Source organism: Panthera leo, chromosome C2 (assembly GCF_018350215.1).
Source record: "Panthera leo isolate Ple1 chromosome C2, P.leo_Ple1_pat1.1, whole genome shotgun sequence".
Taxonomy (NCBI): Eukaryota; Metazoa; Chordata; class Mammalia; order Carnivora; family Felidae; genus Panthera; species Panthera leo.
The window spans coordinates 112,696,064-112,710,548 of NC_056687.1; the positions used below are offsets into that span (position 1 = coordinate 112,696,064).

The 14,485-nt window shown below is 37.5% G+C and overlaps 2 protein-coding genes across 24 annotated transcripts in view; one reads left to right on the forward strand and one right to left on the reverse strand.

Annotated features, from left to right (window-relative positions):
* Positions 1 to 14,485, reverse strand: part of MED12L (mediator complex subunit 12L) — a 333,748-nt gene that overhangs the window by 46,569 nt on the left and 272,694 nt on the right. For 20 of the 21 annotated variants that reach the window (XM_042903238.1, XM_042903224.1, XM_042903223.1 and 17 more), the window contains 7 exons: positions 10,870 to 11,069; positions 7,394 to 7,582; positions 6,496 to 6,570; positions 6,192 to 6,382; positions 5,239 to 5,400; positions 2,814 to 2,925; positions 577 to 666 (listed from right to left, as the gene is read on the reverse strand). In XM_042903238.1, the coding sequence (XP_042759172.1) occupies positions 577 to 666; positions 2,814 to 2,925; positions 5,239 to 5,400; positions 6,192 to 6,382; positions 6,496 to 6,570; positions 7,394 to 7,582; positions 10,870 to 11,069 (1,019 nt within the window). The remainder of the gene's footprint in view (positions 1 to 576; positions 667 to 2,813; positions 2,926 to 5,238; positions 5,401 to 6,191; positions 6,383 to 6,495; positions 6,571 to 7,393; positions 7,583 to 10,869; positions 11,070 to 14,485) is intronic. The other variant, XM_042903232.1, reaches the window with a different exon arrangement.
* The window catches only part of P2RY12 (purinergic receptor P2Y12), a 46,163-nt gene that overhangs the window by 1,428 nt on the left and 30,250 nt on the right, over positions 1 to 14,485 (forward strand). The window contains exons 2-3 of one of the 3 annotated variants that reach the window (XM_042903256.1): positions 1,976 to 2,051; positions 11,932 to 12,024. The gene's annotated coding sequence lies outside the window, so the exon portion shown is untranslated. The remainder of the gene's footprint in view (positions 1 to 1,975; positions 2,052 to 11,931; positions 12,025 to 14,485) is intronic. The other 2 variants (XM_042903254.1, XM_042903255.1) reach the window with 2 other exon arrangements.

Genomic DNA, 14,485 nt, shown 5'->3' on the forward strand with positions numbered 1-14,485 from the left:
CTACGCATTCAGGTGTGGGAATTAAGTTTAAAAACAACTGCCAAAAATCAGGCAATCCTTCCTCCAGAGTAGCCTTCATTCAGGCTTGTCCAGTGGGAAAAGAGAAATTCAAAGAAATGTGCAATGTGTCTGTAAATGTCTATAAAACCTCCCTGTTGAATTTGTTTTTATGATCGATGTGATGGAAAGTTTGCCAAAAATTCAACTTAAGGCACATTTTTACATGATCTTCAAATGAGTATAATAAAAGCTAATTCCTCTCAATTTAGTAGCCTTCTCAGACCTCCTCGGAGCACAAACTGACAAGAAGGAGCGATTCCCGGGGGCAGGAGGGTGCAGAAAGCAAACCAATGCCCAAAATGCCTATTGCTCTCTAGAAGCCAGCCCAGACAGGAAGGTCAGCAGCCAGGAAAACAGTGTGCGTGAAAGGCAGGGAAGTTATGGCAGAGAGAGAGCCAATAGTGGAAGGCCTCACCTTGTGAGAAGACCATGACCACAGAAGAAGTGGAAAGCTAGAGTTATTTTCACATTTAGTTAAGTGGAACAGAGAGAAAATACTAGAAAAATGCCCCTTACCAAATTTAGGCGAAGTTGCAATGCTTCATGCATCATCTGCCGTGCTTTTATGTCATCCTGGTATCGTTCTTCTCTCCAATTACTTAAAATCTAAGTCAGTAAATTAACAGAAAAAAACAAAACTTATTTTCCCTATTAAAATTGATTTTTTTTTCTCATATTGAAAGTTACATTGAGCTTCTTACTGTTAAAAATAACTTCTAAGTTTAAAAAATTAATTTAAAAAGCTAAGTAAAATTTTAACTTTCCTTCCCTTCTTCCACACAGACAGAAATGGAGCTATTTCTTGTTCAATGCCTTTCTAGATGGAAGAAGAAAACTTATCAATTTACAATCCTGTTAGGAAGTCTTAGAAAAAGCTTTAAAGGATTATGAAGTTAAAGATTAACAAAAATAAAGATACTTAAAATGCTATTTCATTGATTTTGTAAAGTACTGGATAGACAAAATTACACTTTATATCAGTCCTGTGTTCTATTTCTAGGGACGTGCTATGACATTTAACAAGGGCCCTATTTTCATGTTATATTGAAGGGGGGCTTGCTATCTTACAGACTTATCTATACAGTGTATCTTCCTTGATAAAGGCAGTGTACAGTATTTTGAAAAATATGACATCTTTGATGTCAGTCCAGTGATGTACTGCTTTTCACTAAGTCAGACTACTATTAAAAAGGGAAGGACTGCTTAGGAAAGGGAAGCCATAAGTGGCAACACCCTAGAATCAGATGGCAAGATCAAAGCCCTTTCTCCCACTGGGATGCTCTGAAATACATTAACTACAGAGAATCATCTTAAGAGTGTAAATGAGTCACGTGCAGAAGTAACCCTGCCCAACACATATAAGGACACGGCATGGTGAGGGGACAGCATTCCTCGAATCTCATCACAATGGAGTCCTCTCCCAAACCTGACCTGACGGTGCAAGGCAGGGACACAAAGCTGTATGACAGCATACATTCTGGGAACAGGACAAATAAAATTAAGTCAAATGTAACAAGCTGTATGAACCAGGGCAAGGGGATACAAAATGACTGTGGTCCTTTTTTTGGCGAGTGATCAGGGACGGCCTCCGTGAGGAGGGGACACCTGAGCAGAGACCTGAGGAAGCAAGAGAGCCGACCCTGATAACATCTGGGAGGGAAGATGTTCCCCTTCCACGCAAGGGGAAGAAAAGATGCGAAGGCACTGCAAGGATAATCTGCCTGGCAAGTTGCAATGACAGTAATGGGGTCAGTGTAAACAGTGGAGGCATGACTGGTAGGAAACAAGGCAGAAGTGGGAGCCAGGGCCAAATCACCATAGGCCCTTATAAGCCCAGGCCGAATATTTATCCTAGGTACAGTAAGAAACATTGGAGCATCTTGGGCACCAGACTAATATGTGATTTACATTTTAGAAGGATCACTCCGCTGCTGTACAAAGGACAGATCTCTCATCTCCAAAGAGGAGAAAATGATGATAGGACCAAATGAGTTAAGTGTCCTTATTCATGCTCATCTACTATCATTCGAGAGAAAGACATGATGTCCTAGAGTCACAGGGCCACAGGAAGTCTCCATTTGGCTTTGTAGCAGGATAAAACATCCCACATGACCAGACTATCTACTTTGTTCAATTCCACCCATTACGATTTCTAGTGTGATCACCTGGTTTCTTTGAAGGACACAAAATGTAAGTGGCCCAAAGAGTGACCAGGAGCACTGTGGTTGGTAGAAAGCCAAAAGTCAAATTTTTCATAAAAAGAATCATCATGCCTTATTTATAAATGAGCTTCTTTACATTTAACTGGCATTGGCCTGGCTCTGGCAGGAAAACAAAATTGAGTTTCTGAACCAACAGAACTCAAGCCAAGAGTCTCCAGGGAGGCAGGGGCCCAGCTAGAGAACCTGGATAGAGGTTCCTCTGGGTTACGGCCATGCCTGCAACACACACTGCCCCAGGACCTCTCCCACAGGGCGGGGGCGGGAGAAAAGCAGGTATGTCAGAGTTGTATGCAATGTACTAAATATTGTTTTTATAGTACACATTCATCCAAGGCATAATTAATATTATAAAGTTGTTAATTTTACAGTAACTAGAATGCCAAACAGGAGAATAGGGTGTGGATTGTGATGCCTTGCCTCTAATCAAAACACGTTGTATTCTTATTAGTTTAATCTCAGTATTTCAAAGAAAAACAAATTAATGCCATTAGACAAGTACTTGACTGGCTTAATAATTCCAGTATACTTTACCTGATTAACCTGATTCTGAAGAGATGTTAGGAGGCCTTCCCGTTGTTCATCTTGTCCCTTAAGGCAGGTAAGGACCAGTGAGAGGAAAGGTTGTTGACTCAAAAGAGACATACTACAAAGGAAGTAGTAAGAACAGATCTAGTTAGAAAGAATGGATTACCTCCTGTGCAACATCTATCTCTTGCCCTTGAATTACTGGCTCTTATTTACTTTATTATAAGAAAAGGGAAGAGAGTAGGAAATAGCCAAACCCTACTCGAAAAGTTAAATCCTATCTCTACTAATAAGATCAAAAGCCACTGTGATGCATCTAAACAATTTAACATGCTCTAGCTCTGGAAGGCATTCCCAAACTAGCATAAATTCATACTGCAGGAGCATGTTGGGAGAGTGCAGGCAGAAGAGAGTTTGTATTTTACAATAGTTGGCTGAATTAAAAGGCAAATATCTGCATGAATATCACTTTACATACAGCATATGAGGAAAAATTAAAAATTTCTGTCAAACAAAACTGTTATCTCAGGGTCAAGGAAACAGGCCTCTGTGATTGCTGCGCTTGTTTTATTTTTCAGCACGTTTAATTTTTTTTTTTCTTAATGTTTGTGTATTTTTGAGAGAGAACGAGACAGACTGTGAGCAGGGGAGGAGCAGAAGTTGAAGGAGACACAGAGTCCAGAGCAGGCTCCAGGCTCCGAGCCGTCAGCACAGAGCCTGATGCGGGGCTCCGACTCACGAACTGTGAGATAATGATCCGGGCCGAAGTCAGACTCTTAACCAACTGAGGCACCGAGGCACCCTCAGCACATTTCTGACCAAACAGGGTGGGTATTGGGAGAACTCAGATCAGCATGTAGGCTGGAAGATACAAGAGCAGTGAGCTCCTTGGTAACCCACCATGTCCTTAAACCTTGTCTTGTTAACAGGTTTTAAGGCATTTGATTAAAAAAAAAGGTCTATTATAAATTGTCATTTTATTAATGTTTCTTTAATCATCAGAGAACTGACAAATCATATTGACAAACTAATTGCTATATTGCAAAAAAAAAAAATTCTTAAAGTGACCCAAATATTTCAATGTGCTTCATCCTCTGACAGCAGAGCTGTGAGAGATGGACTTGGGAAGAGACACCTTTAAACTCTGCAATACCATCTGTGGGAAGGGAGGCAATGTACATACATTCACCCTTGAGCAAAATTAACTCTCAGAATTAAAAGTGAGTCATCTGGTTAGTCAACTCACACTGACGGAGGTGACAGACATTAAAAACCAGATAACAAAATACATGCAAAGCTAGGTCTCTACCAAAGTGCACTTCATTTAAGAGCACACAGACTCAGAAGCCAGACCACCTAGGTTTTAACTCGAGTTTTACAATTCCTTAGCTGTGTGTCCTTGAGAAATGAACTTTGCAATGCCTCCCTTTCTTTATCGTAACAAGGGTATAATGAGAACACCTACCATGTATGATTGCTGTGAAAATTTTAAAGTTCACGTGTGTATGCGGTAAGTTTTATACAAAAGTTGGCATTTCATAAGATCTCAATAAGTGGTAGCTACTAAAATATTATTAAGAGATAAGAACCATACGTGTTCTTTACATATTTTAAATGGAAGAAATTATCATTATTTCCGTTTACTCCTGAGGTGCTAAATTTATATTTTTACATCAGAGGATGGCTTTGTTCTTTCTCAGTAACAGAGTCAGTTTGCAAATGTAACTATTTGAAACCTTTTATACAGCCTAAAATAAATTAGGAAAACATTAAACTTAAGTGGCTTATAAATTTTATATTTAGAACAAGAGCCCTAAATGTTAAAAATACTAGTAACTATTTTCAGGCCCAAGAGGACAGAATTGGAAATAATTCTATGTATTTTAAACAAATAATTAAAAGAATGAAAAGTAATTAAGTGTAGAATACAGGGACTAAATGGATATACAGATCTGATTCAAGAGGTCTGAAGCGAGGCTAAGAAGTATTTTCAATGGCTCAGAAGTGATGTGGGTCCAGAGGGAGCCCTGAGAACTAGCATACTAAATATAACCTAGAACTTTTTAGGAACGGAGCCTTGCCTAACAGAATATTGTCATTTCCGCTTAAAAATGAAATTTCAAGGGCGCCTGGGTGGCTCAGTCAGTTAAGCACACAACTCCTGGTTTCGGCTCAGGTCATGATCCCAGGGTCATGGGATTGAGCCCCATAGAAGATTCATTGTCATTCTCATTTTCATTCTCATTCTCTCTCTCTCTCCTTCCCCCTTCGTTTGCCCCTCCCCGCTATTTACATACTCCCTCTAAAAAATAACATTTAAAAAAAAAAGAAATGTCCGTGTACTCTGGGTACAGTGACTATATCTGCAAGATGCTATTTGTTCTCAATTATTCCTTAAGCCTCCACATTGAGACACACCTTGCAGCCGTACCTTTTCTGTTTTTGTCTGTCTCTTTCCTTTTTTGAAGAAGAGCCCAAGTGCTGTCCCTTCTCCAGTTCCTCTCCTGCAGCTTTCAATACTCTTCCTTGCACAGAGGTCGGCAGCCTGGCAATTAGGGGGGCCACCAGCCATACACCCCTGCGTTCAGAGGAACTAAAACCAGAAATAGGTATTATACACGAGGAGGCATCCTCTTCCTCCGCTCTCACTGTTATAACAGAAACCCCAGGGGAAAACTTCCATGCGTAACAAGCACCGATCACACTAAACCTTCCCTTTTATTTCTGTACTATCTTTCCTCTTACCAGAGCAGACAGGTGGATACACTTTTCCACTCTCACTGTGGAAAGAGATAAAACATCGGGTTCTGGGAGAATACTGTAACAGAAGTTATTAATCTATGCTGGTGTTCTTCTATGATTCTGGCTCTCTGATTAGTCATAGTCCTTCTGTACAACAGGCAACACACTTTTATGTCATGGATAAGATATGAAATGTGCTGATTATGTTTTAGCACATTAGTAAGAAATTTTTTTAAACTTTTAAAATTCATTAGTTATACTTTCTACCCAAATGATGAAATACAAATCAGTCTATCATGATTATTATTTGTGCAAAACTGGCAATTAATAAAGATGGCAGAAAGTGTTTCCTATATAATGAATTCTATGGAACAGAGTAGCCTTATGGAGACAATAAAGAAATTAATCCACACTGGGTGCCATATGTGGTTTCAAGATTCTGGACATGGTTAAAACTGAGACATCATTCATCCCAGAATACTGCCCTTTAATGTATTATAAAATAACGATAATTGACACTTACAAGTAATTTCTTCACACTGCTGAAGCTTTATGAAAAATAATTGCATCATGCAAATAAAAATATACCATCACATGGGACAAAGTACTGGTAGCCCAATAAAACTGCAGAAAAACAAATACCTTAGAAATGTCTTAATTCCATTCTGCCTTGTGCTACCAGCATCAGTAGTTGCAATCCCATTTGGGTTGAAGAGGCCCATTCCAGAATTAGAAGAATTATTGTTCAAGTCGGCAGACTGCTGGAATACCTCTATTGTTGCCTTTGCAATATTGTCCAGTAAGTTGTTCATCTCAGCCACTGAACCAGAGCCCTGGAGAGACACAAAAGAAAACTAGCATGCATATATTTTACTTCCTCCTCAAACATCATGTTCTTGCTGTTCATAAAATTGTATACATACACATGCTTCCAATATCTACTCACAGGGTCCTTCAAGCACTGTTTGATCATTAACTGAAGTTCTAGCCAGGACTGCCTCAGCGTCCATTGCTCAAGATTCTGGGGAAAACAATAAGAATTAACACATTAGGAATACTGAACATATCTGAAAATATAATAATTCTTTGCAGTATTCCCTCTCTCAAGAAACAATAATCAGGGGAGCGTGGGTGGCTCAGCCAGTTAAGCGTCCGACTTCAGCTCAGGTCATGATCTCACAGTCCGTGGGTTTGAGCCCCACAATGGGCTCTGTGCTGACAACTTAGAACCTAGAGCCTGCTTCGGATTCTGTGACTCCCTCTCTCTCTGCCCCTTCTCCACTTACACGCACATGTGCTCACTTTCTCTCAAAACTAAATAAATATTTTTAAAAAAGGAAATAATCATACATAATAAAGGGATTTGTCAGGATCAAATGGCTTCCGCGTCCATTACATATTTTCATTGTAGACACAAAGAAATAAGAAACAACATTAAAATAATGTGCAACACTCAGCCAGTCACTAGAAATAAAACAAGCATTTTTCTCTCAAAATCTATTTCTCTAAGCAAACCCATTACAAAATGATTTCAATATTTTTTGAATTATATATTTAAGACTATTCCTCCAGAAAGCTTATGTCTCATGTAAATACAGTAGACTAAAAAGATCAATATTTATAATGATTGTATACCATTTGCATTATCAACATTCACCTAGCAATGGAGTGTGACAACTATAAAGAAAAGAAAACTGGGAGAATAAACATCAGAATTAACTGAGGTCAAGAATTAGTTAGCAATGAGAAAGGAAAAAAAAAACGGTTCAACTACTCTTGTTAAAATCACAGAAAATGTGTTACGCGATAGACACATAATCTTTAGACTCTAATCACTAACTCACCTGAAGAATGCGCTTAATGTGCTGTCTCTGCAGATTGTCGCCCTCCGTACATTCTTTAATACCATGAGGATAACAAATAAGCTGCAATAATTTCTGTGCTTGCATATTTGAAAGCACAGGGTCCAATATAAGCTCTTTGTCTGTGCACAATCTTTCAGGTTCTTTTAGGCAATGTTCTCCTACCCATTCCTAAAAAAAAAAAAAAAAATCGGCAGTTAGGTTGATAGGCAGAGATTTCCCTTGTGTGAATGTAACATGCACTAAAACATGATACACAAATAAAGCAGACAGAAATCTAATTTTAAAAAATTACATGAAAAAAGTAGAGGGAAATTTTTTTTTTTTTTTTTACTTTCTGGTATTGTGACTTCTTAAAAATACAAAGCAGGGCATTGCTTTAAAAAGTCTGAAGAGGGGTGCCTGGGTGGCTCAGGTGGTAAAGTATCTGACTTCGGCTCAGGTCATGATCTCACGGTTCATGGATTCGAGCCCTGCATGGGTTCTGTGCTGACAGCTCAGAGCCTGGAGCCTATTTCAGATTCTGTGTCTCCCTCTCTCTCTGCCCCTCTCCTGTTCACACTCTGTCTCTCTCTGTCTCTCAAAAATAAATAAATGTAAAAAAAAAAAAATTTTTTTTAAAGTCTGAAGAACAGATATGCAAATAAGGAAAGAAAAGAAAGCTAAAGAGAGTAATGAAAATTGGTGCGCATTCTCAACTGGAAAATAGAGCCTTACTCTAGGTATTGTTTTGTAATCATTTTCTATAACTTGGTATATAATGGTAATGATTCTATATTAAAACATGTCTTCATTTTTATGTAATGCATACTATATCCCACTGCATAGAATATAGTACAACACTTAGAAAACAGACATTTTTTATACTATTGTAAACATGTGTGCACATCTGCTTTCTACACAATCATTTTCTCAGGATAATTTCATAAAAGTACAATTGTTGGGTCAAGGAGTATAGCAAAATTTAAGACGGTAAATGCATATGGCCAATTGCCCTCCATAGAGTTTCAACCAGTTTGAACACTTATCACTTTTTCTTTATCATTGTTTTAAAAGCAAACTTTTATACTAGACGGGTAAGAAATCATCAACAGAGTCCAATTTGAACCCAGGTCTGTTTCAGAGGAAGGCTGTTTCTTAACTATACCAGTAATTCAATACTGAGTGTCTATTAAACTCACCTATGGAGCTTGCTAAAATTCCATTGCCCAGGCTCCAACAAATAAATATCTGATGGTGGTACCCATTAAACAAACATTAAAACTGTCTGACCCTTGGTGATTCTGGTGGACACTCATAGTGGAACCAATCAACAACTGCTTCTCATTATCTATAAAACTATGTAGCAAACTTTTAACATAGTTGCAATATGCCCTAATAAAAACATGACCCTGTTAACATCTCCACTAAAATGGAAAATAGTATACATGGTATACTATACTTCTTACAAGAAAAGATAAATTAAAGGAAAAAAAAAAAGGAAGATAAATCAGAAAATAAGAACACTGATCACCCGGGGCAGGAAAAAACCCAGGATAGAAGAGACAACGGACGAAGGACATATCACGAAGTACACCTTTTTATACAGTTGACTTGTAGATGCATGTTCTTCTAAAGATGGAGTTGAGGTGGGGAGAAAAAAATGGGAATCTAAACTGAATGCAAACAGAAACAAATGAAATTGGTTCTATTTCAAATGAGTAACATATCCATATTGAAGGAGAAAGTTCAAAAAACTTTTTAACACAATACTATAAACTTTGAGGGAAAAAAGAACTACCAACAAATCTTCAACTCCTTTTACGTTTTTCCTAGTGGTATAGGTGTAGCAATTCTGAAACCATTCCAGGTGTAGTGTAGAATTAAGCAAATGAGTAAATGGTTGATGTTACTGGAAAATACAAAATTAATATGGAATGGGGGAATGCAAAGAACTAAGTGGAGTTACTAATTCTAGACATATCAGTATGAACTCAAGAATACACACACACACACATTTATGTATACGGATATATTTCCTCCTAACTCTGCCTGCTAAAATGGTCCAGAGGCAATGAACATACGTTGCCCATAGTAATGAGCACCACAGTGTCCATATCTTGGCTTCTAAATACCATACTTGATTAACTAGAATGACAGTTCCTTGGAGGAATGATTAATTCCAGGTATGGGACAGGGAAAGTACAATAGGGGTCAGGAACTAAGAAAATATTTGGTGGAGGGCAAGGGGGAGATGGAGACATGTCAAAATAACTTAAAAGCCAGGACGAAAAGGTTCCACTGGAAAAAGCTGGGACAATATGAACATGAAAATAGCTAAGGACAGTGTATTATAATACATATGGATAATAAATAAGAATAACGAGGGTATGCTTTCCTTAGAATAGAATGCAAACTGTTAACTGTAGAGGAGCTGTGGGAAGAAAAAAATCCACCATTTTGCAGCATGTAAAGACTGGTAAAGACTGGTTTAGGGAAGAATCAAAATGAATGATAGATGTGTGGTGGAGTTTGATGAGGGGCAAAATATTTGTATTGTCTCACAGTGTCTCCCCAAAGACTGTTTACTGATTGCAAGGGGGGAAAAAAAAACCACATGGCAGAGAAATCTCGAAACCATACAATGGAGACACCGTGATCAAACTGATTGCTGCCAGCGATGTGCAAATGGACATTGTGTGACTTCAAGTGTGATTACCTGAGAACACAACTTTACTTCTGTATCATTTTCGCCAAGAATGCATCATCTAAAGCTAATGTGTGGGAAATTTCAGACAAATCCAACATTATTGGGACAAATGACGAAACTGAATGTGACCTACAGGTGAGAAAAAAATTACTGTTCCAAAGCTAAATGTCCTGATGTTTAAAAAATTTTTTAAATATTTATTTATTTTTGAGAGAGAGAGACAGCCATGAGCATGGGAAGGACACAGAGACAGGGAGACACAGAAGTCAAAGTGGGCTCCAGGCTCCGTGCTGTCAGCACAGAGCCCGACATGAGACTCAAACTCACGAACCGTGAGATCATGACCTGAGCCGAAGGCGGATGCTTAACTGACTGAGCCATCCAGGTACCCCTAAATTACCTGACTTTTGATGACTGCATTTGGTTCTATTACAAGTAAACATTGAAATATTAAAGACTCAAGATTAATAATATATGCCATCTACTCTCAAAAGCTTCAGCAAAATTTTAGAAAGTATATGCATCCACATTCACAAATAGAATCATAAAGCAAATGTGGAAAAATGTAAAAAATTGGTGAATCTGTATACAAGGTATACACCAGAGTTCTTTACTATTATTGCAACTCTACAACAAATCTGAATTTATTGCCAAACAAAGTTATCAGGAAGAAAAGGACCACCGATGTGCAAGCTTCCTACAACAGTGAGCATCTCCACAAAAACAATTATATATTCATAGATCAAGTCAAATTAAAACTGAAAAATACCTGTTGACAGATAGTCCTCAGTACATATCTAGCATATTCTCTTAAATTGGCAGTTTCTATGGAAATGCTTTTCCCACAGGATTTTGAATTTTGTGAAGCAGTCCAGATATCATCAGCATTCCCATCACGTCGTAAACCTCTCATGGTGAAGTCATCATTCTTTAAAGAGCTGACATTGTTATTGCCAATTTTGGCATCTCCTAAATAATAGAACCACAAAAGCAAAATCATGGAAGTTCCAAATATTGCCAAATACTTGAGAAGTTAATGAAGCAAGCCTTCGGGGATTTAAAATATGTGACTGGCATCTTTATGGCATAGCCCAATGTTCAGCAAGAAAGAGAATCGATCAGGAGAATAAATGCAAGGACCCAGAGAAGTTTCAATACACACGAGAAAAAAAAGGGAAATTCAAGACTTACTCCTTATTTTGTTTACAGAATTAAGTATGCAATCACCAAATAAAAAGGCCATTATGAATCATATTTAATAATCACAGAACATTGATTTCACCAATATTTCAAGCATGAATGTATTCAATATTCAAATTCATTTCACTTATAGACAAGGAAAAAATGGGTTACTCACCCTTCTAGATGTCCCTTTTCCATTTCTTCTCTTACAATGATTTATTTTCTATCCATAGGTCAAGAGAAAAGTTTTGCCTTAGCCCACCTTACTATCAACTTCTTGACAAGAGAGATTTATTTCCCTGGGAATGGAAAAGGGCAATGCATACTAAGGAAGCCCTAAAACATAGGGCATTCATTGAATAACCCAAGTCTCTCACTTTCCTCTCTGTAAATATCCAAATTAGAAAACCTCACCAGATCAACCTCTAATTTACTGAGTCAAATGGAACTAAGGAAAGGTTTCCTTCATAGCAAAGTTCCTGGGGGACAAAACGGAGCAGAATGTGTGAAAGGCTAGAATTAAGAAATCTTCTCTAGCCATGAAAGACAAATCACTATTCTATTTTAAAAGTGAGAGAATAATATAATTTGGTAGTAAAGACTGCCAAATGACAACAGAGCCTCTAAACTTTCACCTGTTTACCCACAGGGATCATAAGCTTTGAACAAGAAAATTTCCTGGAACCAACAAATGAATTCAGAGGAGTCCCTTACTGCCCACTGTGAGTAAAACAAAGCCCAGGTCAGTGCAAAAAGCTTTTTACAACCCACAGGTCAACCAAGAAAAAGTTTTGACTCTGCTGAAAAATTTGCAAAATCAGAATGGATTAGTAAGTATTTATTTATAAAATGGTAAGAGGAGGGGAGGAATAAGCAATAATTTGCAAGTCATCAATATCTGATTATATGTTATCATACATTCCTTATTAAAATACACAAGAGTTGGGGCGCCTGGGTGGCGCAGTCGGTTAAGCGTCCGACTTCAGCCAGGTCACGATCTCGCGGTCCGTGAGTTCGAGCCCCGCGTCAGGCTCTGGGCTGATGGCTCGGAGCCTGGAGCCTGTTTCCGATTCTGTGTCTCCCTCTCTCTCTGCCCCTCCCCCGTTCATGCTCTGTCTCTCTCTGTCCCAAAAATAAATAAAAAACGTTGAAAAAAAATTTAAAAAAAAAAAAAATACACAAGAGTTCATTTAATTCAACAGAAGTCCTTGGGAGGAATAAGTAATAATTTTCAAGTCATCAATATCTGATTATATATAATCATACATTCCTTATTAAAATTCACAAGAGTTTATTTAATTCAACAGAGGTCCCTGGGAGCTGAAAGATGTGTACCCAAATTTAGCATGCTTTCTCCAACATTTGGTGAAATAAAACAACTATTTCTATACCTTAAGTTAAAACTACTACATAAATTAGAAACCACTTTCTATATAACAGTTTTATCACCCAAACTCAAAATAGATCCTGATGGACAGGACTTGCAAGAACACTGGTAAGAATAGGGTGAGGTAGATAAATTAAAACTTACATAAAAACAAAATCAAAGAAACAAACACCTCTGCCTAGGAAATCCTCATTCAGATTCTCATTTAGTTTAGATGTTAGGATGACAGAGAAGGTATAGGAGGCTGTTCTAGAACCTTCCATAACTGTACAAATAACAGAATAAATAGAAAAGAGTGCTCAGTGACTACTTGGTCCAAGGCTCTGCTGACATCCAAATGACCTGATCCTGGCTTCTCAGACCTGAATCATCCTCTGTCTATCAAGAACGGAGGTCGATTAAAAAGGTCAAGGAGAGCCAAACAAAGAAGAACTGATTATTATGCATGGATATTAAAATACAATTATGTGACTCTTTATAGATGTTGGCAAATTTTAGTGGAACTAGACCACTCCTCCAAACAAAGGAGCAGGTGCCTAGATTGCGCTCATCTTGGTTTCTGCCATTCAATGTCTATCCATTCTGCATTCACACTACCTATGTTAGTTTGTTGAAAAGCTACGATTTCAAAACCTACTATCTAGTTTCTCTGATGGGTGTTAGAGATAACACGGGGTGGGGGAGGGGGGGAGCAAGTCCCTGACTTCATGGTCCCTACATTTTTATTAAGTAGATTGACCAGCCATTTTTTTTTTTCAAATATCATCAGAGAAGAGAAATTTTACTTACTGAAATGAGCATTTAATGCTGGATATACAATAGTACAAGCTCCTAAACTCAGAACAGAGGTTATGTCCCTCCATGTGGCTCTACTTTTCCCTTTTACTGCAAAATTCATGGGCATTTCCAAGGGCATCCTTTGAAATTTATATGTGTGTGTGTGTGTGTGTGTGTGTGTGTGTGTGTGTGTGTGTATACACACACACACATAAAATGAATGTATACATATGCACATTTTCTTCAGACTTGAACTGTACATTAAACTATGGCAAAAATTAGAAACCATACGTAAATATTACTATGTATGAATATACAATATATGTAATTCTTTAAGGTGAACTTTTATTAATTTTTTAGTGAAAATCCTGTTAATCCTTCATCATCACCCAATAACATTCAAACAGGAGTATAAAGCATTCAAATATGTTCTTTAAGACTCCTCTAAAACAATTCCTATTTACCCCACAGTCTCTGTCCTAATAAAAGAGAGCTCCTTCAGAACATAAGAGGTAACTTTTGTTTAGTCAAGGCCAAAAGAGCATTGTCAACATTTAATTATGCAGTGGGGACTCAAAATTACCTACTTATTTAAATCCTCCACAATTTATAAAATAAAAATGTGTTGAAGTATTGCCCTAGAAATGAACAGAAACTGTATGCTACTACTTCAGGAATATATATGTCATTCAGAGTATAAAGGATGCCTTGGACATTATAGATTAAATGTTAAAAAATTCTGGTATCTAATACTGTTTTATCAATAATACCAATATCATTGCAATTATTACCTGATTCATGAAAAACCTAAGGTAGAAGTTTATGAACTTGTTCAGGATCACAATGAAAGAAAAATGCTAAGATTAAAACCCAGGTTTTCTTGTGTTTTACTCCTGGTACATAATACAAAATTTAAACCTTTGGTTAGATCATCATTTCATCTTGATCCATTACAAAACGTCATTTATGTCAACAAATAAAGATAAAACCACCCGATGGGTCTGAGAATCTATATTACATCAGAATGAAATATCTTCCA